This window comes from Falco cherrug, chromosome 4 (genome assembly GCF_023634085.1).
Source record: "Falco cherrug isolate bFalChe1 chromosome 4, bFalChe1.pri, whole genome shotgun sequence".
Taxonomy (NCBI): Eukaryota; Metazoa; Chordata; class Aves; order Falconiformes; family Falconidae; genus Falco; species Falco cherrug.
This window is the reverse complement of record NC_073700.1, coordinates 47,387,714-47,413,646: the sequence shown is the minus strand read 5'-3', so window position 1 is coordinate 47,413,646 and position 25,933 is coordinate 47,387,714. Positions and strand designations below refer to the sequence as shown.

Genomic DNA, 25,933 nt, shown 5'->3' with positions numbered 1-25,933 from the left:
GTTTGTAGAAGGAAGAGTTAATATTGCGAGAACACCTTTGAGGCTTTGCTGATAAAGCAAGAGTAACCTTTGTTCTTCCTGTTTTTCGGTAGGTTTGGATGAAAGACCGGGATCAGGTTCCTGGGGAACGGGAGATCAAAACAGCTCCACATTTGACCAAGGAAGGGTAAGGATAAAGCACAAACACTGAACTCCAACCAAAATAAACGGGGGCTTTAACCGTGGCTTCTCGGCGTGTGCGTTTGTGCCCAGGTTGGGTCTAAACCTGAAACAGCTTTTCTTGCCCTGTTTCAGATGTCAGTTCTGTAACCCTGTGGGGACGACAGCAGGGAGAGGGATCGACACACACCCCCAGTCCCTATCTCCTCAGGCTTTGCTGCCTTGAGGTCCCCCTGGAGAAGGCTTTTCCTCCAAAAAGCTCCCCTAGGCCCACCCCCCCATGTGGGCTCCCCTCCCGGCCCTCGGCTGTTGCGTGGGGAGTGGGGGGGCTCCTGGCCACGGGCTGGGAGAGGTCCCCACGTGGGGCTGTGGCCGAGCAGGTTGAGGGGTCTCACCTGATGAGCTGTGCCTTCAGCAACGCTTGCTGGGCGCCTACTGTGCACTGGTGCGCTGCCGGGAGGGGATCTACCACCCCAGCCAGCTGAGGAGCCCGAGGTGGGGATGGAGATCCTGGGAAGGGTTTCTCAGGGAAGGAGTCGAGGCTGCAACAGTGCGTAACTGGGGCCTGGGGAGGGAAGAGACATTAACTTAATTGAAACGGTGTTATTTTGACAGATGCTCATGTTTTATTGGGTTTGTGTGATTCGTTTTTGCAATGGTACCTTTCCCTTCCCTTAGGTCAGTGGCAGAGCAGGCGCTGCGGTGTCATTTCTCATTTTTATAGACCTTCACCTCACACCCTTGCCCCCCTCCCCGGCTTGGGGAGGGGCTGCCTGGCTCTCACCTGCCGGGCAAAGGCAGAAGCTGCCCCAGCACAGGGCAAACGTCCCTGCTTTGGTGCTATAACCCCTCCCAATGCCATGGCCTCATGGCTGCACTGCCTTGCTCACCCTCGCTGTGAGGATAAAATCATTTCTATGCCCTTTTTATGAGGAACCTTTGACTTTGACACTTCCTGCTATCAGAGAGACTGAGCTCCGCTTGCGTTCTGGCATTGGGTTCAGCATCCCCAGATGCCCCGTGGTAACTCTCCCTTGTTGCTTCAGCAGAGCTATGGGGAAGGCCCCCACTACAGCGAGCACAGGGACCTGCCGTCTCACAACAGCATATCTTCATCGCCATTCCTGGGAGCTGGACTAGTGGGTAAGAGCCTTTCAGCTGCCTGGTGGGTGCCTGGGCAGAGCAGGGGAAACCTCCCGCAGAATGGCACGCTGTGGTGGGAGCATTTGCACCGGCCGGTGTTGCTGTTCCCCATGTTGGACCTGCTCCAGGTGTTACCAAAGCTGTGGTTGAAGGAGCTGCTGTACAGAGGGTCTCCTCAGCGCTTGATGTGTGTGACAGCTGCTGTATTTTATGTGTGTGATTATTTTTCCCTGCTTTACAGTAGCACCCAAAGGCAATAGCGGAGATTGACGCCTGCCGTGCTGGCACGGGGTGGGCTGAGTTTGCTCCTGGGAGCTGGTAATCAAGGGTGGAAAAAGCGCCAGGAGAGAGGGGGAGAAAAGACACGTTCATCGTAAGGTCTTCCAAGAGGCTGGTGGCTGCTTTGCTTTCCAGCCTGGCAGCCCCAGGGCAGTGCAGTCTCCAAAGAGAGCTGGTGTTGCTCCCCCTGAGAGCTGGAGTTGCTCCCCCTCGTTGCAGTGGGATTTGGAGGGCCTCTGCTCGTGTCCTGCAAAGGCTCCATCTGGCTCCTCCATCCCTTGCTGCAACGGAGCAGCACAAGGAGCTGGTGGGGACTGGCGAGTGCCAGAGGTGGTGATCGTGCGTGACCAGATACCTGCCACAATTTACCCAGTTACCTCTCCCAGCTCGGGGGTGGGAGGAGAGATTAAGAGCAAAAAATAGCCATCCTGAAGGGCTTAGAGAGCTCTAATGATGTTAGGAGCTGGGGTTAGTCCTCCCCACCTTTGCCCACGCAGTGGTGGTTAAAATCCTGCAGCAAGCGTGGCAGGAGCAGTGCTGGGGCAGGGTCCTGTAGCTTCGCGGCGTGTGGTGGTGGTTTGAAGGGTGGGGATGGAAGAGGGAGTTGTGTTCAAAACAGAAAATCCCCACCAGGAGGTTCTTCCTGCGGAGCTGGTCGGAAAGGGGAAGAGAGGAGCGGGGTCATGCTGGGAAGCGAGTGGCCACACGTTTGCCCCACCTGGCTGGGTGTCTGGGGTGAAGGGCTCACTCTTAGCTCTGCTCGCCACCGTCGTTCCTCTTGCTGTTGAGAGACAACAACGTTTAATTGCCCCTTGGGGGTCCTGCACAGGCGTGGAAGAGCGTTTCCAAGTGGCTCGTCCCGTCCCTCTGCAAGGACGGTTATTCCTTCTCATTTTCTGCCCCAGGACGATGTAACCAAAGCAGAGGAGACGTATCTTAATAAGACAGGCTACCCTTGATGCAGTTCAGCAGGGTTTCTTGGGGGTGTGCGTGGGGGGGACCCATCCCAACCCATCCCACACCTGGGGCCAAGGCAGCCTTGAGAGTTTCCAGCTGAGAAGGAGCTGCCCGGGGAGGAACACGGAGGTTTCCCCTTTGATGTGTGCAGGGAAGACGCGTTTGGCTTCCTCTCAAAGACAGGGCTCCCAGTCTTTGGCAAGCGCGGCGGCACTCCCCGGCAAGGCTGCGAGCCCAACCAGTCCCCAGCACGTGGAGTTGCAGCTCTGCCGCCCCGGCGGGTCATTTCCACCAGCTGTCTGGGCCTAAAGGACAAGCTGCAGCTCAGTGGCCGGCAGGACGGAGTTGTGCACTGTGTCCGAGGCTCCAGTCCCTGCTGGGACTGCATCCCCCTGTGCTGGTGCAAGGTTTTGGCCACCAGCCTGGCTGGTTGGGTGCAGCACTATAGCTCTGCTGCTTGAAACAGGGGCTGGGGAGGCCAGGAGGGAGCAGCCAGGAGGGGCAGGGGGCTCCTCACGTTTCAGAGATGCTTTTGTTCCTAAAATTGAATGTGGTTAAAGTAGAAAACATCAATTCCTGGAGCAGGTTCCAAAATACATAAATAAGCTTTACTTTGCCTCTGTGCTTATGTGCTGAGAAGGATGGACTGGAGGAAGACCATGGGTGGGATTTTCTCTTCCTCTTTCCCAAGCTGCTTCTGGAAACTTTTCTAGTGGCAAAATGAGTGGAAAAGGAGAGAAAGGAGAGCAGAAAGAAGATAAATAATGGCTTTTGCATACAATAGCCTAAAAGCAGTGGCAAAGTGGGAGGGAAGGGTGAGTTTTAGAGATATGTCACTTCAGCTGCCAGTCCCTGGTGTCCAGCAAGGTCCCCCCTGGGGGCAGTGGGCTGGGCAGGCTCGTGTTAATGAAGCAATTGAGTGGAACCTGTGGGGTTTAAAATGTGAGGTGATGGAAGGAGCAGATTAGTATGGACATGTCCAGTGGTACCAGGTGGACAAAAGGTGTGTGTGAGACGATCGTCTAAGTCCTTCTCCAAAATCAGAATTTATGTCTCCTTCCTACTCAACCTTTTATTTCTTCAAGGAGGATCAGAAACTGCTGTAAGAAACATTTCAGGAGGAACGTGATCTGTGCTGGAAATGCTGGATTTGGCCAGCTAGAATGGGAGGCTGAGCTGAAAGGGCCCCACCAGGAAAAGGTGCACCTTGGCTTCCCCCTTGGCGTGGGCTCTGAGCACTGGTCTGTGCCAGCTACCACTCCGTTGGGGTGGGGCTGGCCTCCTCCAGGAACCTGTGTCCTCCAGCTTTTGTGTTTCTTGAGTCAGGGCAGTGTCCCCTCTTAACGGTGTGCACTGGGGCACTGAGCAGCCTTCCCGCAGCGAAGGGACACTGCTCCCCAGGCAGCGCTTGTTGAAGAAATGGAGGTAAACTGATTTTTTGGGCTCTTATTTTCTACATGCATACAAATGGAAAGGAGGCTCCACTGGCACCAGCCTTCGGTGGCCTGGGGAGCTCCTGACAGCCTGGGCTTTGAAACTGGTGGCATCCTTTTGAGGACGGAGACTTCACCTGCCCCTGAAGACTGGCAGTGTTTCGGGGCTGTGGTGTATGGGGAGAGGAGCAGGGGTGCAGCTGAGCGCTCCCCTTCCCACATGAGGCATCTTGGCACTCACAAACTGATCTGACACAAGCAGGGGGGGTGAGGAGAGATATTCAGGAACTGCAGAGTGTAGTGGCTGTTTGGATAAAGGAGCAGCAGAATGTGCGAGCTTGTTCATCCCAATCTCTTCCCGGCGCGTCCCTGGGAGCTGGCTTTGCAGTGCCGGCCAGGGGAGCTCTGGCTGCAGGTGGGTCTGGCTTGCGAGCGGTGATGATGATGGTGCGTGGAAGCTGTGCAGAGCCTTGGTGTCAGGTGTATTTTAGCTAGAGGGGTGGAAAATTGGGAGTAGTGCCAGGGCAGCAAACAAACTGCATGAGAAGGGCTGGGCTAGAGGGAGTTGTGTAGCCCAGAAGAGAAGGAAAGCAGGTCTGTGTTTGATGGGAGGAGGGCACTGCCAGCACATCCCTGAAAGCCCTGCAAGGCTCTGTGCCATCGCTCCAGCCCGTGCCCTTGTCCCCTGCCCAGGGTCCCCCTCCCAAGTGCAGTGTGGAGGGGGCTGCTCCGCTCCCAGGGTGGAACTGGGTGAGCACAAAGCTCTGTGCAAAGTGCCGGGCAGATTTAATCCCAGAGGGACAGCGTGCCTGTTGTTTCCCGCGAGCAGCAGCAGTCCTGGCAGCAGGAGACACCATCGCTGGAGGGATGGCTGCTGCCTGCTCACCTGGAGGCAGCCCCAGTCCAGCCCACAGTCCAACCCATCCCCACTGGGATGATGGCCCTGCGGATTGCTTGGTGCACACCTAGTCCAAAACCGGTTTGAATTCAGACACCGTGCTTTGAAAAGTCCTGGCTTCTAGTCAGGTGGGACAGAGGGATGTGGTATTTGGGGCTTATGGATGTTCTTTTAGATGAACATACGGCATCCGGCACGATGGGAGCTTGGCTTTGGGAGACACTTTGGATGCAGAGCAGGAGAGGGGCTGCTGGGACCTGTGGGTGCTGCTGCCAGAGCTGGCCTTCCCTTGTCCTCTGGGCTCCCCAGGAGCTGCAGGTGAGGCTGCTCATGCCCTTGATGAAGGGGATGGTGCAAGGGCAATGTTTTGTCAGCTTTCCAAAGCTCAGGTTCCTTCCCTGCCACAACTTCAGCTCCACGAGGTGATGGGGAAAACCAGAGCTGTCTGCAAGGCTAACTGGGCAAAGAGGTCTGGCCTGTGTTGCACTGGACAGGATAACCTAAATTTAAAAAAAAAAAAAAGAAAAAGCAAGTAAGTCCCTGAATGGAAATACCTTCAGTGCTTTGAATAAAAATCACCCCAGGCTGCTGGGCAGGGGTCACTGAACCTGATGAGCAGGGTGCAGTAGCAATGCCTGCGAGCTCCATCGCTCCGCGCTGATCCCTTGGTGCTGTTCCCCAGAGGACACGTGGAGAAAGGTGATGGGGACCATCCCTGGCCACCTGGGGTGCTGCCAGGACACTGCACGGTGACAAACTGGCTTGTCCCAGAGGGTGAGGAGGGCTTTTCTCTTTTAAATCACTAGTCTTCAAAATCTGCCACTATTTTACCATTCATCTCCAGTGGAAGGAGGGGGAGGGGGATTGCTCAAACAGCAGGGGAAACTGATAAGCCATAACAGATTTCTTTCTAGTAATTATTTCTAGTAATTAGCTTCTTTTCAGAGGAGTGTTTCTAATCTTGTGTGTATTGTGAGCTGTTAGGGATTGGGTTCCTCCTGGACAATGGTTTTAATCTGCCCACCAACAGGGTTTGCTGCTCCTGTTTTTTTAACATTTTTTTTTTTTTCTTCTCCTCCCTTTTAATCCCCGGCTGTGTTTTTACTCCCCTTTTTCCCCAGGCCGTAACTCTAATGGAATTACCGGCAGAGCTGGGGGGCAGAGCTGGGGGGAGGAGGTGCGTGGTGGGTGGCTGGGGCGGTGGGTGCCGGGGGGGCTGCACTGGGGCTCCGTTTTGGAGCAGGGACGGGGTGATGCAGGGGCACCGGTGTGAACTCCCCGCAGGCTGGCAGCAGCGTGGGGCACTGCACCTCGGCCAGGCACCTGCCTTCCTCCCGGCAGGCACCGGCAAAACCTGTAGGCAGCATTGAATCACCTCTTCTTGGCTGATTTGTATGCACCTTGGGGAGAGAAATGGTAAAACCACAAGTTTATTTCAAAGCACGGTTTGCTCCCGTGGAGGTGAGATGCTGCCACGGTCCTGGGCGCCAAGGCCAAACCCGGCCACTGCCAGAGCTGGCAGCGAGCTCGGGAAAGCGGAGTTTTTATTCTGCTATCTTGTCTCTGAGCCCGGGAGCAAATCTGCTCTTGGGAGGAGAGAGCACAGCCGGCGTGTGTGGGTTTCTCTGCAGAAGCCCAGGGTGAAGGCAGACATGGGAGAGGCTTCGTCTGAGCCCGGCACAGCCAGATCCTGCAAGAGAGAACATGCTGGGAGAGGAGGGAGGTTGGGAAATGGCTTGTTAAGCAGGGTTGAAGGCAGGGGTAGGAGCCGGCAGGGGTGGGAAAGGCAGGGGGTGCCAGAACTCGCAGCGAAGCAACGCTGTAAGGAGCTGGATATGCCAAATGCTCCCAGCCAGTCTCTGGGTGCACCTTGCTCGAGGTGCCATCCGCTGCGCTTCACCTTTGCACGCTAAAATCGGCAGAGGTAAATCCAAAGATAGGATTTCCAAGGGAAACCCCTGTCCTGTTCAAGGGATTTTATTCCCAGTATCTCCTGACTTTTTATTTCCCCCTCCTCCTCCAAGATCCCTTAGCACCTCTCTGCAGGATTTCAGTAACTGGCTCAGGAGCAAGATGGCATTCGGGGAGATTCCTGGCATTTTCTGCTGAGCCCTGCCTGTGCCCTGGTCCTTGCTGTGGCTCTGGGGTCTCGCCACCTTTCCTGGTCGGTGCCCCTGGGTTGTGCTTGTGAAGGGGTGACTCGGGTGAGTCCCAGTGCAGCTGGGTTTGCTGCCTGTGCCCAGGGGGCATCTCCTGGCAGCCGAAAGCAGCACCTTCTGCTGGCACGTTCCGATTTTCTTGCCCAACTCGTGAACTTTTTTTTTTATATTTCAGTAGGCTAGATACATTGTGATCCAGAAAACTCTGTTCTTCCTTCTGCCTTGTTTTCTTAGACAACAAAATAAAATTTTCTACTGCTGAGGGTTTTGCTGCTTTTTCCCCTGCCTGCGTGATGACAAAGGAGGGCGCAGGGGCTGGGGGTTGCCCCCCCTTTCCCAACCTCCCCCATCCCGTGAGATGCCCGAGTGTGCAGCAGCCTGCAGGTGCCAGGCCATGCTCGCTGTCCCACAAAAGACCATCAGTCGAGGGCAGCGGGATGAGGAGCAGTGTGGCACAGAGCTGGCACTGGGTTGCCGGTCCTTCTTGCCGCGCACAAGCCAGGAGCCCTGTTGGTTCAGCGTCTGATTGATCTGGTGAGGGCAGAGGCACTTGGCTCGGTGCTTCACCGCTCAAGCCACGCGTGGAAGCGGCGGTTTATGATCAGATGGGAGGCCTGGCAGTTGCTGACCAGATAAACTAGCGTGACATTACCCTGGCTTTCCTCTGGTTTAGGAGTAATTGTGATCTGCCTGATGCCACAACCTGTTGAGTTATTTGTGTAACGTTGCTGGCACTGCGGCAAATAGAGCTGCTAAGCTCTTTTAAAAATTAGGTCATTTAGGAGATCCATCCTCTGACATTTTGACCTTTGTTTACTTAACGTTTAAGCCTCTGAAGCGAAACGGCAGCGGATGGTGCCCGGTGCATACGGCTGTCGCTGGAGGTGAGGGGTGCCAGGGTGCTGGCGTGCCGTGTTGGGACCCCCGGCATCATTGGGAAGGGGAGTGTCTCAGGTTTGGGGGTTGTAGTGGGGGAACCCACTGCGATACCTGGGTTGTGTTCAAAGCCCCTGTGCTAAGGCTGCAAAGCCAAGCAGCCTTCCCTCTCTTCCCGTCTCTGCCCAGCCCTTCAGGGGAGCTGGTTTGGGGAATTGCGTTCCCCCCCTGCCTTCATCTGCACCCCAAAACCTCCTAGCCGTGTGTGGAGCTGCCTGCCAGCCCAAATGTCGCCCCAGTGCATTAACCTGCATCTCAGCAGGCTTCAGTGATGGCTTTGGGTTAAGCAGATTGGCAAAATCCTCCCCCTCCCAATTTTGCTTACTAAGCCGGAGTGGAGGCAGGATGCGATCACCCCTTTTCAGGGAAGGGCCTTTGCCTGCGCAGGGGGGTGCTGGCAGAGCCCAGCACCGGAGCGGTGCCATCCTGCCATGGGTTCAAAGCCTTTTGGATCATCATCTCCTGTTTCCCTCTTTATTCCTGGTTTCCCTGGTGGTGCCATTAATAGGCCGTACCTAACACCAGGGGAAGATGCCTCATACATTTTCTGTCCAGTTTTTCTTCTTTTTTTCTTTTTTCTTCAATGAAAACATGTCTGTTCCCCACTAGAAAAATGCCTAGTTTTCCTTTGGATGGGAGGGAAACACCAAAGCAGACTGTTGTGCTTCTGGCTGCCCTGGACAGACAGTGTAGAACCATTCCCTTTCTCCCTGGCCTGGGGTTCTTCCCCAGGGCTGCAGCACTGCCCAGGCACCCATGGGTGCTGCTTGCTGGGGGACCACCGTGTATTCCGGGGCTGTGACCGCAAAGGAAGAGACTGCAAGGGCATTTCAGAATGGAAACATTTCACCATGTGTGTTGGGTGGTTTTTTTCCTCCCTCCCCCCGTGAAAACACTATTTTCAGCAGCGTGTGGGCAGGGTGAGGTTGAGCATGTTTGATAAAAGCCGTCGCTGGGTGCTAAAGTTCATGTGGTAGCGCTGGGGCACGTGGGCTTGGCTGTATGGGGCGGCATCCCGGGCAACGGGGATGCTCGGCTGCAAGGAGCCCTACGGTCCAGGAGGAACCTGCCGGGTGGGATCTAAAGGAGGGGGCTTGGAAAGGAAGGAAAGGGTTTTCTATCCAATGCCTGCTCTTTAGATCTGGATGGGGGTTTGGAAAGTTGAATCTCCACCAGGAAAGGGGAAGAAGGTAATCCCTGCGCCGTATGGAGCAGGAGCTCAGCTCCACACGCTGCTGCTCAGCACGTGCTGGAATTGTATTTCCTATTGTATGGAAAGCGCCCACAGAGTCTGGTCACTCATGCCTGGCTTTGCTCTGTCATTGCCTCTGCCAAATTTGCCTGGCTTTTTTTAATATGTCTGGAGGGAGATTTTTTATTTTTTTTCCTCTGGTCTGACACGGCCAGTTTCCATGGCCACAAGCACTTCCCTGCATTGCTGCAGTTTTGGGGTTTTGCTGTTTACGGACCAGCCGATCCCTGCTGTCTGTGAACTTAAAAAGAGCCTCCTGTTTTAGCCATGAGCTATTACGGGAGGCAGTCACCTCTGCAGACGGGTGGAGGAAGCTGCATTATGAGAGCAGGCTTCGCACCTCGGCGGGACAGCCCGCACCCCGAGGGACACACACAACCTCCCCTTCCCTCTTACACAAAACCTTGTCTTTTCTTTTTTGCACTGTAGGGAAGAGCAGTGAAAGAGCCTCGTACTCCACGTTTGGAAGAGACGCAGGAATGCCAGGACTAAACCAGGTAACGATAAAAGGCATTGAGATTTTTTGCTTCGTTTACTGGCTAAGCTGCTAGGAGCCTGGGAATGAAAAGCAACCTGGCGATATGCATCTTGCCCCTCTGCACGAGGTCCTGGAAAGCCTCTGCTCTGCTCAGAAACGTCTGTTGAGTGTCAGTGGTTTATGCAGGCATGTGTTGCTGGCTCAGAGGAGTTGTCAGAATTTAGAAAATGGGGTTGTAGCAGCTTCTCAGTTCTTTTAAAAACCTCTTCAGGCTCACTTCTTCTGTTATTGCTAATCCTGCTTCTAGCTGATTTGTATTTAATCAGATATGACCTAGCCACGCTGCCCTCGGAGGGGGTGTCAATGAGTCGGATCCAAGCAACACCTTTCCTTGTGACAGGGTGGCTGCAGGCAGAGGAGCGCTCCAGGAGGCACTTTCTCCCTCTGGCTACTTGCCTTGAGGCTCTCGCTTTGCCTCCAAGCCCCACGCCTGGTGCTGCATGCTCCCCCTCCCTGACCAGCGTCCCCATGTCCCCCCACTCGCCGGATGAGGGAAGGAAGAATCTGCGAGATGGTTTCTGTGCCGTTGTAGCATCGGTTTGGTCGATATTGGGTGGCGTTTTGGTTTTATAGTGGTTCTGTTGCTGCAGGACCCGCATATCCACAATATGGGGGGAGACACGGCATGGGAGAGATCCGCCTCTTGCAGCAACATCCCTGCCCTGTTGGGTCACCCCATGTGAACCCTGGCAGGAGGACCAGGGCTGTGCCGTGGGGAAAAACTTGCTTCCTGTGGGGAATACCACAGGCATCAATCAGAGCCCGGGAACGCAGTTGACCAGCCCTGAGATAATCTAGCCTGCTGCCACCAGCATCCAGAAATAGTTTTTTGGGAAGGAGCGAGCACCTCCGCTTTGATGTGTTGCTGCAACTGCCCCGTCAGTGCCCGAGCGTGGCCCCGGGGAAACAGTCCCACCATTTTATTCAAGGGAGCAGCTTTTGGCTGGACAGCTTTTTATTTTATACATGTACACACACACATATTACAAGTTTTAATTTTACACAAATTTGTCATAATTTCCTCTTCTCTGAACTGAGGATGTTTCCTTTGCTGAAACAGCTGTGCTGGCTGTCTGTGCCAGAGTGGATTTAATTTACCACTGAAGCTGCTAAAACAAAAATGGGACAGATGCCAAGCCTTGCTTTTTAATGTTATGGTTTTGCTGGGGTTTCATGGAGGAGGGGGAGATATAAAGTAACAGAAATGGGGTGGGCAAGTGGTGCTGGGGGCTGGGAGAGGCCCTGGCGTGGGCACGGGGGTCCGGATCAGGTGGCAGAGCGGGAGACTGAGACCGTTTGATGTGGAGGGGGAGACAAAACCCCTCTTGTGTGGGGTGGTGGGAGGCGAGTGGGGCTGTCTGCACACTTCACTGTGGCCCCCAGAACAGTTGTTGCTTCTGGCTCCAGGTTTTTTTTTTCCCGGGGGGTGGGGCATTGACCTGTTGGGGTTTTTTTTTTTTTTTCCTTTCTGAAAAAGAGCTGGAAAATTGTCCAGTGGCAGATGCCCTGGATGGGGAGCAGTTCCTCCCCAAAATGCCTTCCTCGGGGGCAGAGCTGCAGCTCCCCCCTTGTTTAACCCTTCACCATCTCCGGAGGCATCCCCAGGGAGAGGGAACAGGAAGAAAATCCCTTTCGTTGGGAAATTGCTTTATAATCTCAGTGCTGCTCCAGAGATACCTGCTGGAGGAACCGGGCAGCAGCAACCCAGCCCTCCGGGATCTCCTCCAGGGTGCTGTGCCGCTTGCTTTTCTTGGCCACGCAGCTCCGTGGCGCGTAGCGGTTTCAGTGCAAAGGTAATATGACCGGTGGAACAGATTGCAGGAATTTCACCAGCTGTGAATACATGAGCTCCTCTTTCCCTCCCCAACCCCTTTCTGGAGGAGACAGTTTTAAAGCAGTGGGTTTTAATTTCCAGTTTCTCAAAAGCCTGAAATCCTCCTTTATTTCAATGTGTTGCCCTCGGAAGATGGGTCAAAGCGAAGCTTTTGTTACTTAAAGGCTGTTTGCCAGCCCTCTTAAATTCCGTGCAAATACATTTAACTTGCTTCTGAGGTGAAAGGGGCGATGCTGACGGGTGTGCTCCTGGAGGTCAAGGCATACTTGCTCCATCCCAGGAGCCAGCGAGCACCCTGGGCTCCGGCTCCTGCTGCTTCCCAGCGTGCCCAAGGTCAGCTGGGATAAACACGAGGGAGGAATTTCCTCTTTTTAGAAAGAGGGATTCGACTTTTCCCTGATAAAATGCAAGAGAAAACCACCCCCCCAGAGGCATTGCAGCTCTGGACCCGCAGTGGGTCTGGCTGCACAGCACTGGGATGGGAGAGGAACCATCCGTGCCGGCTCTCTGGGCTGGGCTTTGCGGCTGGGAGGGCACTGGGAGAAGCACGGGGGGGCACTGGGAGAAGCATGGTCAGGTGGGCTGCTGGCTGCGTGACCTCCTGTCTCTTGTGTTTAGGTGGTGGAGGGATGTGACAGCCTCAGGGGCTCCTGCGTTTGCTGGTGGGCGAGCACTGTGTTTGTCCTCTGCCCCGGCGGGGTCCCCAGCAGTGTCGCGAGGGGCAGGATTGGGGCTGTCTGGGGGTCCCCAGCAGCGTCGCGGAAGCGAGGGGCGAGATTGGGGCTGTCTGGGGGTCCCCAGCAGTGTCGCGGAGGCGAGGGGCGGGATTGGGGCTGTTTGGTCAGATGAACCTTTTGAAGATGGGTGGACGTGCTGTGCCCGCAGGCACCAAAGCACTGGTTGCATCAGAAACTGTAATCCCTTGTAAACTCTTTGTAGGAGTTTTGTCCTGAGTAAGTCCACGAGGCAGAGCAGGGAGCGCTGTGTAACGAGCCCCTCAGCCCGACAGTTGCCTCCTCTTTGGTTTTAGCAGACTGGGCCGATAGAACGGTCGGCAGGGTCTCATCCTGCCCCCGTGTCAGCGAGGTGAGTGTGGGACCACGGTGCTCCCCGCAATGACACCTGCCAGTTTGCATCCTTGGTTTGTAGGGAGGTTCCTTGCTGGGGTCCAGCAAGAAAACACAGCTTGAAAGACCCTTTTTTTTGCTGCATATATATTCCCCCACTGCTACCCCCATATTTATATATTTGTTTTTCCTTCTGGCCCCTTGGCTTGTCTTTTCTATTTTCCCCTCAGCTGAATTTGTATGAAGGTGGCTCAAGGCAGCTCTGTTCTCTCCCAGTCACCATGGTGGTTTTCCAGCGTAATTATATGGAAGGGCTTTTCTGTCTCCTTGTTTGCAGACTGGTTTCCTGCCCAGTGAAATGGGAATCGCAAGTCCGAGCACGCTTTCCCCCACTGGGGTGAAAGGGGGGTCTCAGTACTTTTCTTACCCCAACAATCCTCGCAGGAGAGGTGCTGACAGCAGCATAGGTAAGTCGCTTCGTGTCACCTTCGGGTGCCACTGCTCTGGTTTGTGCCACCGCTTGGTCAAGCAACCGCAGGGGCTGTTGGTTGGGCAGGAGCCCGTGTGGGATCTGCCTTCAGGAATGAAAGCGCTGATGTTGCCATATGTGCACGTAGGTGTGAATTTGGCATTTGCTTTTTCGGGGGGGGGGAGGGGGGGGCAATAAAATATAAATATATAGAATATATATTAAAAAAAAAATTAAAATGGGTGTTTGGGCTCGGAGTCGTGTAGAATTTCCTTCTTTCTGGAAAATGTCAGATTAGGTGGAAGCAGCACAGGGCTTGAGGTTCTTCTAAAAACGCCTTCAGCCACGCTGCACATCAGTAGTCATTCCTGGAAAACCTTGGGCCACCTTTGGGGCTGGTTTTATGGCCGGTGGCCCTCCTGGGAGCCCCTGACCTGCTGCAAGCGAACAGGGCTGCCAGGAACAAGTCGCTCAGAAGCGGAGTGAGGTGGGGGTGCTCTGCCGGGGCTGGGGGAGCTGTGCCCTGGGACACTGCGTTTGCTCCAGCACCTCTCCTTGCCTACCTGCCGGCTTTGGTGTTCCACAGCAGGAGTTGCCCGTATCTGGATCTACATGGGAATAAGCCATTTTGCTTTTAATGAAAGCTAAGGTTGGATGTGAATTTAACTTCCGAGTGAAGACAAAAGCCCCAGTTCTCCAGAACTTGTGTTTCTTGTCATAGTTCCTCTCCGCACCCTCCAAAGTCACTTTCTTGCTGTTATTTTGGGCTTTCCCCAACAAATGAAACCAGAAGTGACGTATGTTACATGTATTTTTTCCAGTGCTTTTCAGAAAAAGGCATCCACTTTGATACTGGCACTTTAAAACATTGCGGCTTTATATTATCAGCCAGGAAAACGATTCTTTTGCATCAGGTGATGAATTTCTCCTCCTGAGCTGCAACCTGGCAGAGTCCCTGGCTTGGCAGACTTGCTGTGTTAGCAGCCTGCACCCCCCGCACCTGGGGCTTTCCTTAATTACGAACTGAAAAAAAGCCCTCAAATTTTTAACCGGTGCTTCTTCCCCCCTGAGCCACTCAGCTGGGTGTTTACTCCCCCCACCTCCCTCTGAGCTGTCTTCCCCCCCAGGACCATGTGTCCTCCTGCGTGGGAGCTGGACCTGGAGAGAAGGGCAGGGGAGGGACTGGCCCAGGGCAAGCGCCATCCGCCTTCCTGCAGCAGTGACGCTTTGCAAATGAAAATGCAACCCCATCCCTGCATTTGTTCTCTCACTGCAAACCCACTTCAAGTTAAATTGTTTCAAAAAAAAACCAAAAAAAAAAAAACAAACCCCCAAACAACTGAGGGGTTACTTATGGGCTCAGTCTCTTCCAAAGAGCAAGCTCAGCCCTTCTTTACACGGTGAGTGCCTCTTACCGTGGTGTTTTGGGAAGGGCTGCCCTGTGAACTCCGGTTTTGGGTGAAACCCACCCTTGAAGGGTGCAGATGAGATGAGGAGGAGAATTTCATCCTCAGACATTCTCACTGTTGATGATTCCTTGGCTATGGGGCATTTGGGATCTGAGCCCTGTTTGTACCTGTGTCTTCCATCCTTGGAGACTCGAAGCTGTAGCTTGTTTTCCCTCCTGCTGACCCCCTTCAAAAATTAGATCCTCTCTTCTTTTCTTTAAACCAGATGGACAGCCCAAAAAGGTTCGGAAGGTGCCTCCTGGACTCCCCTCCTCGGTAAGTGGCAGGAGCGTTTCCCCCACAAGTATCTCCTCCCCATTCCTCCATCCCCTGGGTGTCCTGGCTCCCTCTGCCACCAGAGCTGCTGGCCCTACGGGTCCAGCCACCCCAAACATTGAGGGCTTGGATTTTAGCAGGACGGGGGAAGGGTTTTCCCAACTCCAGCTTCCTATGTAGGAGAAATGGGGAAGCCCTGTGGGACTGCAGTGCCGGGGGACTGACTGGAGAGGTGGAGCGGCTGGTGGTGGCACCTCCCTGGCCAGAGCCCGCACCCACCACCTCCTGCCCTTGCTGGCTCTCGTCTGTTTGATGTTATGTCGTGAGTGCCCGAGTGAAATGTAATATTTTATGCGATCAGATTTCACTCCAGAAGGGAAACCAAACCAGTTGTAATGCGGGCAGGCAGCTGGGGCTGCTCCAGGTGTGTGCACTGCCTGGGCTGTTTTATAAGAAAGCCGAGCAGCCTGTAGGAATATCTTAGCCATGCTCTTGCGGCTGTTACAGGGGAATAAACTGAACAATGTCTTTGTGGCTAGAAGTAATGGGATCTCCAGAAAAGCTAATTGGAGTGGGCTGGAGGGTTCCTGCAGGAATATGGGAGCTGTCTGGCTGCGCGGCAGCCGAGGCTGCATTCCTCGCTGGAGCGTTTGCGTGCTTGCAGGGGGACGGGCAGGCTCTATCCTGCGGGCGAGCTGGAGCCCAGGCTGGGGCGGTGCTGGAGACGTGCCCTTGCCCGAGCACGTCGTGCTGCTGGCTGCCAAAGTTGCCGCTGATGCGATGTGAAGCGGGTGCCCGCTCCCCCAGTCCTGGGGGAAAACCCGTGTGCGTCCACCCGTGGGGGAGGTCTCGTGCCATGCTGTTCCCTGCTGTTCCCTCGCTGCTCGCACAAAGCTTGGTCTGTAACCTCCGCTGTGGTTCTGCCTTTGGAAATGCCCCCCGAGATGCTGCTCTTGGGAGGATGGAGGGAGAGGAGGGTGCAGAGGGCTGCCCAGATGGGGTTTGCAGGCTGGAGGGTCCGTGTGGACCCTCGTTGTGCAGAAACCAGCCCCAGCCAGCAGCGCTCAGTTGCTCCAGCAATCTGCGTTTTAACAGGGAAAACCTGCGCCAAGCAGAATCTGTCGCGTTGCGTCGAGTTGGTGTGTGAAACGCAGGGCTTTTACATCCTGGTCGACATGTGGGGAAAACATCGCTCCCAACAAATGGCCCTTTATTGGCCTCCGATTTCAAAAGGTGAAGGGGCTCGCTGCCCCCTGTGCTGGCAGCGCCCTAAAGGGCCACGATTCCCAGAGGAAGAGCCAGAGCTCAGCGCCTTCCCTGTGCCTGAGCCAATGCTGCACAGCGGCTTTTCCAGCCCAGAAAGCGCTGGCTGTCGCCTCGGCTGCCCCTTGACCGCAGAGCTCCAGTTGTTGGTGGATGGGCTGGTGCTTGCTGCCCTCTCTTTGCTGTGACCTCCGGCTTCTCGGTTTGGTTTTTGACTTCCACACCTGGGGAGCAAAATCCGTACCGAGGCAGTGCCAGAAGTGCAGAGCAAAAGGAGTTGCCGGCCTCAAAGGCAGCGGATCAAAGGCTCTTTCTTGTCTGACTCGCCTGCGCAGGAGCCCGCCCCATGTTATCGCTGGACCCTGTGCAAAATAAATAGGTTAATCAGCATCTTATTAAAATAAAATGCTTTAATCTGTAATTCCCTCGCTGCTTTGAAACTCGGAGAGGTCAGTGGATGGAATAGTTGGGGGTGGCTGAAAGAGGAGTGATTCTGCCAAAGGCACCAAGAGGCACTGGCGGCGTTGGAGGCGGTTGAAGAGGGATGTGAAAGCGATGCCGGGGCTACGGGCAGGGGCACTGGGCTTGTAACCCACGGCCCTTTGGGGTTAGTTAGTGTGAAACACACAATGCGGAGCTGGAGAGCAGGGTTAGTGCTCGTGGCCATGCTCCCCTGCAGGCTGGCATGTCCAGGCACAGGACCTGGGGCTGGATGAGGCCCCCGAGCCCCCGCTGCACGTCGTCTGGCTTTGCCGGAGGAAGCTGGGGAGGGATTTTGTGCAAGTTGATTCCTGTAGGATTTTGTTGCCACAGTGAGTGTGGTGGCTGGGAGCCGTTTCAGCCTGTGAATTCACAGTCTGGTCACTGCTCTGTTTAGCTTTAGTCTGCCTGAAGTCCCACCCCAGTTCATGCATTTAAGCAAGAAAAGCAGGGAGGGGAAAAACAACCCAACACCACAAAGCCCTGCGAATCCCAGCACTGGGGCTTTTCATGCAGCTCTCTCGCCGCGCTGGCAATTTTAACCGGAGGAAATGACCTCACCTGGAGGTCCCCAAGGCCACCGCCGGCTCGGCCGGAGCTGCCGGCGCAAGGGCTGGGGCCACGGGGTGGGGAGGGGGGGACCTGGCACTGATTTACTGTTTCCTGCAGCGCTTGGCCGGCGGCCCCCGGCTCGGCCGGCTCCCCCACACGCGGCGGGGCTGGGATGCTCTTGGCCGGTGTGGGGAAGAGCACAGTTGGCTTTTCACAGCCTCCCCCCGCACCGAGTGGGGAAATGAAAGATTTGGAGGGGCCAGAGCCACTCCTGGAGTGAAACCTGGCCCCTGGGGGCCCAACAGGAGATGGGGGTGGGGGTGTATCTGCGGATGGGGGAGCAGGGTGGCGACGCAGCAAGGGGAACTCCCCCCTGCTTTGCAATCCTGGTCCGCTCATCCCTGCTGTTTTATTCTTCTTATTTTCGCTCTGGATTTATTAAATGGATGTTGCAGCTCACCGTGGCCCCCCCGCGCCAGCTCCGCTGCCGCACAGCTGCCTCGCGTGCTGGCCAGGTGCCAGCCCCTGGCAGATGGCGCGGGGCTATTAGACGTGCTTCATTCGATTCCCTGTCCCAGCTCCCGCTATTTAATCAAATTATAGGAAAAGTCAATTTACTGGATTCTTGTTCTTTGCAGCCTCCTCCATTCCCCTGCTCTCCCCGGCCGCACGCGCTGCCCACGCGCTGCTCCGTGTGCCCGCAGCACCCCAGCACCATCCTGCGATGCCACGCAAAGGCCGAGTGCCCTGATTTTTCTTTCTTAAGCGAGGGGTGAAGGGCAGCTGCCATCGTCTGTCAGGTTTTTCCCTTCCCCCTCTTTTCTTTTTATTTCTTCTTTATTTTCCAAGTTGCCCAGTCTCGGTCTGTAGCACCAGTGGCTTCCAGCTCCCCCTCGCCCCGCGGGGTCCAGTTGCCTGCTGCCCTAGAGCTGATGGGTGGCGAGGGGCTGGGGCTGCCCCTGGGGCTCTGAACCCCCCCAGCTTAGAGAGAAGCTGCTCTGAGAAGCAGGAACCTCGGCTGCCAGGGGGAAAATGAAGTTATAAAATGAAGTTACATATTTAAGTGTGATTGCTGGTGCTTTGCAGAGCTTTTTGTTTTGCTTTGGTTTTAACCAGATAGGCTAAAGACCCCTATTTTCTATTATCACCACTGCCCCCCCAAAAAAAAGAAAAAATCCTGATGTTTGGGGCAGTTACAGAAATAAAGAGCGATTTTGCCCCTTCTTGCTAGGTGAGGACAAGTGGTCAGAAGAAGCTGGCTGGGTGTGGGGAAAGAGAAACTGGGGGCAGGTTTCCTTTCCAAAGAGAGCTGTGTCTTCCAGGCAGAGCTGGCAGAGCATGCCCGGCTGGCCCCTGCACCCTCCTCTGCTTTCGTGTCTACTTAAAAAAACACGATTAGTGGTTTCAGAATGAATCAATGGGTATGAAAATAAGCTGTAACAAAAGTTCTCACGTAATTTTGAGTGGCATTTCAGTTTCTTTGTGTATTGAATTTCTGAGTTTAAAAAAAAAAAAAGTGTTTTTGCACTGGCAGAAGATGGTTTTCGGTAAGGGCTTTCTAGGATGGGTTTGGTTAATTTAGAAGAAAAAAAAAAGCTTTTATTTTGCTCGATATGCTGTTAAATAACATAGCTGAATTAATTAAATAACATAGCTGGAGAAATCCGGTCAGAAGCTGTCTGAGAGCCATCCCTTCCCATGTGACATCCCCTCTGAGGAACCTGCTCAGCCCTCAGCTTCCCCCGTGCCTCAGTTTCCCCTCAAGCAGGACGGGCTGATTTCGGTGAAGGGTTTGAGCAGAGGCAGCTGCTGCCGTCACGGTGCATGCAGCAGGGCCGGTGTGGGGGTGAGCAGGTCCCGAAGCCTAGCTGGTCCCCGTCGGCACCTTCCTTGGGTGCGGGGTTATAGCACAGAGAAACGATGGCTTTTGTGGTTACCCATAAAAAGTTACAACCGCAGAAAAAGGAACTAGAGCAGAGAGTTGAAACTTCTGCTGGCACTGCGGTGCGTCTTCTGCCGGAGGGGGCTGCGGGGATCCGCGCGGTTCCGGGAAGGCAGACGGGCTGTGTCTGCACCATGGCCCCGTCCCCTGTGCTGCTGCCGTGACTTTGGCTGAGCTGCTTTGGTGTCCTTGCCCCCCCCGCCTCGGCTTTGCTGTGGGACTCTGTCATCTGCTATAATGAATGAAAGCGAAGCAGCGTGGAGCGGGGTGGCCCATGGGGAGGATGTGGGGCCGTGGAGCGGCCGAGCACTTCTCTTCAACCTCTTCCGTGCCCCACAGGTGTATCCATCCAACTCAGGTGATGACTACAGCAGGGATCCAGCTGGATATACTCCCTCGAAACCTCCCAGCACTGTGTATCCCGGAGCCTTTTATATGGCAGGTGAGTTGTTACCAGCCCCGGTGTCCTGCGGGCTGCTCAGAGCAGGGGCTGCCTGGCCCATTGCAAACAGCAGGAAGAATTGCACAGCACTTGAGATGCAGGGAGCTTGGGGCAGGAGTGTTTGAGACACAAAGCAGCCCCAAAATGGCTCCGATCTGCTCGGTGGGTGATGCTTGGCATAGGCGGGATGTGGTGGGGACAGACGTGGCTTCTCAGCCTGGGTGGACTTGTCCCTGTGCGGGCTGCTGCCTCTGCCCTGCTCAGCTCTGCTTTTCCTTCCAGACGGGCTCCATAACTCGCCAGACCTGTGGAGTTCACCGGGTGCCATGAGCCAGTCGAGTTACGGTGCCATGCTGGGCAGCTCCTCCTCCCCGCTCCCACAGTCCAGCGGCTTCAACAGTTTACATCAGCACGAACGCATGGTAACGCGTCCCCGCGCTGCCCCGCGGGCGGGCTGGGGGGCTCCGCTTGGCTGGCCAGTGGCAGTGTTGTCACCTCGTCCCGGAGCTGTCGGCTCAGGGCGGCTGCCGACAGGGAGGACCTGGGTCCTGGCCAGATGCCGAAGCCTGGCAGCCTTTCGAGGGCACTTCTCACCCCTCTCCCCCTCTCTGCCAGAACTACCAGCTTCATTCAGGAGAGGTTAACGGCGGACTCCCCTCTGTGTCTGGCTTTTCCTCTGCCTCCACGCCGTACGGTGTCTCCAGTCATACGCCCCCGATCAGTGGCACGGACAGCATGATGGGTACGTACGGCCCCCGGGCGCGTGGTGGTCCCCAGCGTGACCCCCCTCGCTCTGCTGCCTTGCAGAGCCTTAACTGGAAAATGCAAACCTCAGCTGCCCGAGCCTGTGATGCCTGTGTCTGACGTACCAGGCACTATTTATCCCTTGCGTGTCGCCCGTGCATGGGGTGACTGCGTGGGGAAGAGGCACGGCGAGGTTATTGCTGCCGGACAGCTGGGCAGGCTGTAGGAGACAGGGTGCTGGCTTGAGGGTTTACACCTCGCTGGGTGGATCTGGGAGGAGACCAGGAGCTGTGACATTATCTCCGGGAGGTGCTGTGGCTTGAATGAGTTGCGGGAACAATTTGCACCTGCGTTGCGGGAAGGCGGGGGTATGTGTGAAGCTGTTTGGCTAAAACCGGAACAGGAATGCTTGTGCTGCATTTGGATACCATGTTAAACCCCCGAGTGCTTTAATCTCTAACCCTGCTGAACCTGTTACAAAACCTGTTATTGAAATGGATTCGTGTTCCCCAGGAAATGAGGATCTTGACCTTGATTCATAGAAAACCCCTTGTTTAGAGGAGGGGAAGCAAGTTGGGCATTGTAGGGGCTTAAGATGCCCTGTGAAAATGGGCTGTGCTGCAGCAGAGATACCTGATCGCTGTTGATGGTATGGCAGTTTTGACCCAGTGTCTTATAAAGACGTTCCTGCAGCCCCGTGGGTGCCCTCATCTAGGCTGCTCTGAGCTGGGCATCCGTTTAATTTTCAAGCAAAGCAGTAAGAGCAAGAAATTTCAGTCTCAGAGCAGGTGACCCCGGAGAAGGGCTTGTTATGAGTGCCTTGTCCTGCTGGGTTTCTGGCACCCTGGCAGTGATGTCTTTGTCCTCTCTCGGCAGGTAACAGAGGAACCACAGCTGGGAGCTCAGGAGATGCGCTCGGGAAGGCACTAGCTTCAGTAAGTGTTTCTGCCGATCCTTGACGCTGATCCCTGTCCTGTTGCAGTGTTGGACCTCCCCTCTGTAACAGGGACCCCCTAGGCAGCAGGGAAGATGGACATATTGAGAAGTTTGGGTGAATTCACCCCAAAACCACAGCAGCCTCTGAGGAGGGAGGGTTTTCCCTGCTGTGTGCGCTGCCACCCTGTGTCCTGGCGCTGTGCAAAAGCACCTTTGGGCAGCTGGGGAAATTATGGTGGCCCCACAGACCCATGCCATGGACCCTGCTACTCATCTCGCAAGATGCAGCCCTCGTAGCAGGACTTGCAGGTCCCAGTAGTCCCGGCCCTGCATGTGCTAGTTCAGACTGGAAGGCACTGGTCCCACGGGGCTATCAGAACTTGAAGTTGCCTCTGTCCCATTCAGTGCAGGGACCTTTGCTTCGCCAGCACTATACCCTGCAGCAATTTTTTGGAGCTCTTGCTTCCTTCCAAGGTGGGACCTTAAGAACAAAGGCTGTAGCTGCAGGGGTGGCAGCAGTGGGGACAGAGAGAGACCCCAGCATTAATGGGGGAGCTGTGGGGGGACTGGTGGGCTGGGAGCTGCTGTGGATCTAGGAAGGGTCCTGTGGTCCCATCGTGTGGTCCTCACTGCACCTGGGCTCGGCGATGCTGCTGGGGAGGGGGAGAGCCATCGCAGGGGTGGGCGCTGCTGACCATGCCTTGCTTCTCTCGCTCCAGATTTATTCCCCCGATCACTCTAGCAATAACTTCTCGTCAAACCCCTCTACACCGGTCGGCTCCCCTCAGGGCCTTGCAGGTAGGTAAAAAACGTTGCTCTTTATGTAAAGGGGGATGTCAGGTTTGCCTTTGGGGGGGTCCAAGGCAGCGTACATCCCAGGTCAGCCCCAGACCCTCATTAAAGACACTTTTGGCAATCTTGCCAAATCCGGTTTATTTTTAAAAGCAGGAGAGTGAAGGGTAAGGACAAGCAAACTTGTAGAACTTGACTTAAACGTCTCCTGTGAAACTGTGCGTCCCTTTGCTGTAGTCGGTTGTAGCTTTGCCCCCATTCAGAGCTGTTCAGATGGACCCTGTCCACGAGTGTCCCGTCCCAGGGAGGCTGGGGGGGCTTGTCCCTGGTTTTGTCTCCCATGGAAGGAGCACGGTGGGAACTGTGAAGCAGCCAACTAGTTAAAAACCATTTTCAGCACCCCTAGAAAGCTCTGCTGCCATCCAGCAGGAGAGGTCTCCTTTCTGCCCAGCACAGCTGGCACCAAAGGTCCTCGGTGCCCGGGGTGCGGAGCACTTTGCACCCCCCAGCCCGCTGCTCCCCTGGGGTGGGAGCAAGCACAGCGTGTGTGCTGGCTGCCCGCTCCCGGGGGTGACAGAAATTTAGAAACCTCTTGAGGTCTGAGGACCTGAGCTCAGTTTCCTGCTGAGGCAGAGCAAAGGCCAGCCCGTTGCGCCGTGCGGTGCCGTGGTGGCCTGTGCCCAGCTTGGTGGCCCAGCTTCCAGCCCCATCTAGCGGCAGCCAAGCCTGGTCCCAAGCTTTCCCGTTTGTTTGCAGGCACATCCCAGTGGTCGCGAGCGAGCGGACAGGGTGCCTTATCTCCCAGCTATGAAGGGAGCCTCCACACTTTAGTAAGTGATGCTGCAAGACTTCTTTGCTCTTCCGTCCCTTGTGCACCTGGCAGTAAAGGACTTTGGGGTACATTCCTCTCCCCTAAACATCTGGGGCCTGAAGGAGGGTGGCCGGTCAATAGATGGACATGGTTAGAAGCAGCTGAGCGAGTTGGGCTCTGCTTCCCTGAGCCTCGATGGAGCTTCGCTGCCCTGCACCCACCCCCTGTGTATGGCCCGTGTACGTCACGTCTGGCCCAGCCGAACAGATTTGTGGCTGGGTTCTGCCTCCCTGTGCTGGGCAGTTCCACTTGTGTGACCCCTTGTGCCTTTGGGGGACAGCACTGCCTCGCAATAGCTGAGCACACGATTGCCCCCGGCCGTTCCGTGGTGCAGAGAGCTGCAGCAGGCGCCGGCTTTACAGGCGTTAACGCAGACCTGTTTCTCTGTCCTGTCCTTCAAGCAAAACAAAATGGAAGACAGGTTGGACGAAGCCATCCATGTGCTGAGGAATCACGCCGTGGGCCAGACAGCCGCCATGCCGAGCAACCATGGGGACATGCATGGGCTCCTGGGCTCGGCACCAGCCCACAGTGCCACCGTGGGCAGCCTGGGCCAGGCCTTCCCCGCCTCGGTCATGTCCCTGGGGAACAGGCACCCGAGTCTGGTAAGTGCGGAGGCCTCGTGGCAGCTGGCAGGGACATGCCAGGGACAGATGTCATGGGGTGCCCTGGCATCTGACGATGTTGCCCTTGGTGTGAGAATAGCTCGGTGTGGACCAGCTTGGGTCAGCTGTGACAGCTTTGAGCAGGTGACGTGCCCAGAGGTGCAGTGGCTTGCCACGTTCGTGCAGGGAGGGTTGAATCCGCACTCAGCGCAGTGGTGGCTCTAAGGCACAAGCCCACGTGCAGTTCATTCATGCCCCTTCTCAGGACAGGCAAAGGTGGTGAAAGCTCTTCTTTCCCTGCAACGTGTATGGAAATCCCTCAGGACAGCTTCAAGCCATCCCTGGGGGATACAGGGAGAAGGAGGAGAGGGATCTGGCGCAGGGCAGGACTGCGGGTATAGAGCACCAGGTATCGCCAGGACTTCTCTGCTCTGAACTGTTCGGGCAGGCACCGCATCCTTCCGTGCATTTGGGGGGTGCTGATATGTGGGGGCTCATTCAGGCTCCAGGGAGCGTGGCAGGTCAGGTCCTGGGTGCCCTGAGCACGTGGATGCTGGGTTCCCGTGCTGGGCCACCACAGTACCCCTCTTGTCCAGAGGCTGATGACCACAGAAGCGCATTTTTGGCAGAGCTGGTTGCCTGCTGCAACAAACAGTAACTGGTCTCTAGTCTCCCTAGAGAACCAGATGTGCTTCCTTTCCAAACTCCCCAGACTCTGCTACTAAGCGATGAATTACCCGTGTCCTCTGTTGCAAACTGCTGCCGTCTGCATGCAGAAACAGGAGTGTTTGCGGCAGGGCTGGCTCCATCCTGCTGGTCCCTGGCCAGCGTAGTGCAGCCGGGGGGGGTGGGCTCAGAGGGACTGCCTGATGCTCCCCCTTTTCATCCAGGCCCTTCGGAGCGAAGGTCACGCTACTGGGATGTCCCTTGCTCTGGTGGCACTGGGGAAGTGGCAGAAACCTTGGTGCTTGATGGAGATGGGATATGTGCAGCCCAGGCAGGGTGTCCTCTCCAGTGTGCCAGCCTCATGTCCAGGCAGAGAGAGGCTTTTCCATGGTGGGGGGAGACAGCACTGATGGGGGCTTTCTGTTTGGTCCAGCTGATGTGCGGGGCACGGAGCTGCTTTCTGCAGTGCCCCCGCCGTGGCCCCGGGGGAGAGCTGGTGCTGGAGCAGGTTGGCTCTTCCCTCCGGCATGTCCACGCTCCGGGTGGTGGGAGTGTGCGAGGGGACACGCGGTGCCACCTCAGCCTGGTCTGCTGAGTCCTGCCCCTGTGCTCGGGGTGACCATGCCTGTGCCCACCGGCCGTGACACTCCCACCCCCTCAAGGCTTGCTTTGCTTGTTCTGCTGTAGGTGGGAGGAGGTCACCCCGAAGATGGGTTGTCCAGCAACCCCAGCATGCTCCACAACCACGTCGCGCTTCCGTCACAGCCCAGCTCGCTCCCTGACCTCAACAGGCAGCAAGACACGTACAGCGGTAAGGCAGCTCTGCACGCATGCGCGGTTGGGGCTCGCCTGCTGCGGGGGTGATGCAGGGCACCGTTAGGTCCAGCCCTGGGGGGAGATGGGTGCTCTTGCAAGGTCAGGGCTTCCTTGCAGCACCTGCAGGGCACTTTCTACCTTGAGCTTTTTCCAGAGGTTTGAGCTACATGTTCCTGTCCCTCCTGCCAGCTGTGGGTGCACAGAGCCCCTGGGCCCTGCTCTGCTGGGGGAGGTTGAGTTGTCATTCTGGAGGGCCTGGGAGGCGTGGGGAAGAACAGGGAGTGGTGGCAGGGCAGAGGCAGCATCCCTCCAGCTCCTCTGGCTGCAGACAGGCGATGCAGGATGAGTCAGGGTGGCCACACACTGGCAGTGCAGCACAGCAGGAGCAGGGCCTGGGGAACCCCGAGCCTTCCGTGTGGGTTTGGCCCCTCCAACCATCGTCTGGCTCTGCTTCCTCAGCAGGCTTGTCAGGGGGTCTGGGACGAAGCAGCGTCTCCACAGGAACCAGCGAAATAAAGAGGGAAGAGAAGGAGGATGAAGAGAACACATCAGTAGCAGATAACTCGGAAGAGGAGAAGAAGGAGCTGAAACCCTCCCGGAACAGAACAAGGTGCTCTTTGAACAGGTCTCTCCCTTCACTTACTCTGTTACCAGGCTGGGGGCGTTTGGGCTGGGGTACAGCCATGGTGACCCACCAGGCGCTGGTAAAGCAGAGGGCTTGCGCCTGACCTGCACAAACTGCACCCCCCTGCGTGGTCACTCAGGGCGTTGCTTGTGGCTGTGCATGGGAGGGACGGACCGAACGCTCAGCTTCCCTCAGCCAGGGGTGGGGAAGGCTTTGACCTCCTCCCTGCTCCAGGTCATCTCCGCGGTCTGCTTCAGGCTGCTGTATCCTCTGTCACATCCAACCAGATCTGTGGCAGTGGATCAGGTAGAGTCCTTCCAGCGTGTGGGCTTGTCTGCAACCTCGCCATCG

At 56.0% G+C, this 25,933-nt stretch overlaps 1 protein-coding gene across 17 annotated transcripts in view; it reads left to right on the top strand.

Moving 5' to 3' along the window:
• The window catches only part of TCF3 (transcription factor 3), an 80,160-nt gene that overhangs the window by 41,245 nt on the left and 12,982 nt on the right, over positions 1-25,933 (top strand). For 5 of the 17 annotated variants that reach the window (XM_055707321.1, XM_055707327.1, XM_055707324.1 and 2 more), the window contains exons 4-17: positions 93-166; positions 1,206-1,302; positions 9,646-9,713; positions 12,993-13,122; positions 14,799-14,848; positions 19,425-19,527; positions 19,810-19,949; positions 20,143-20,269; positions 21,148-21,206; positions 21,927-22,005; positions 22,756-22,829; positions 23,272-23,475; positions 24,829-24,952; positions 25,417-25,582. In XM_055707321.1, coding sequence (XP_055563296.1) covers positions 93-166; positions 1,206-1,302; positions 9,646-9,713; positions 12,993-13,122; positions 14,799-14,848; positions 19,425-19,527; positions 19,810-19,949; positions 20,143-20,269; positions 21,148-21,206; positions 21,927-22,005; positions 22,756-22,829; positions 23,272-23,475; positions 24,829-24,952; positions 25,417-25,582 — 1,495 coding nt within the window. The remainder of the gene's footprint in view (positions 1-92; positions 167-1,205; positions 1,303-9,645; positions 9,714-12,992; positions 13,123-14,798; positions 14,849-19,424; positions 19,528-19,809; positions 19,950-20,142; positions 20,270-21,147; positions 21,207-21,926; positions 22,006-22,755; positions 22,830-23,271; positions 23,476-24,828; positions 24,953-25,416; positions 25,583-25,933) is intronic. The other 12 variants (XM_055707328.1, XM_055707331.1, XM_055707332.1 and 9 more) reach the window with 6 other exon arrangements.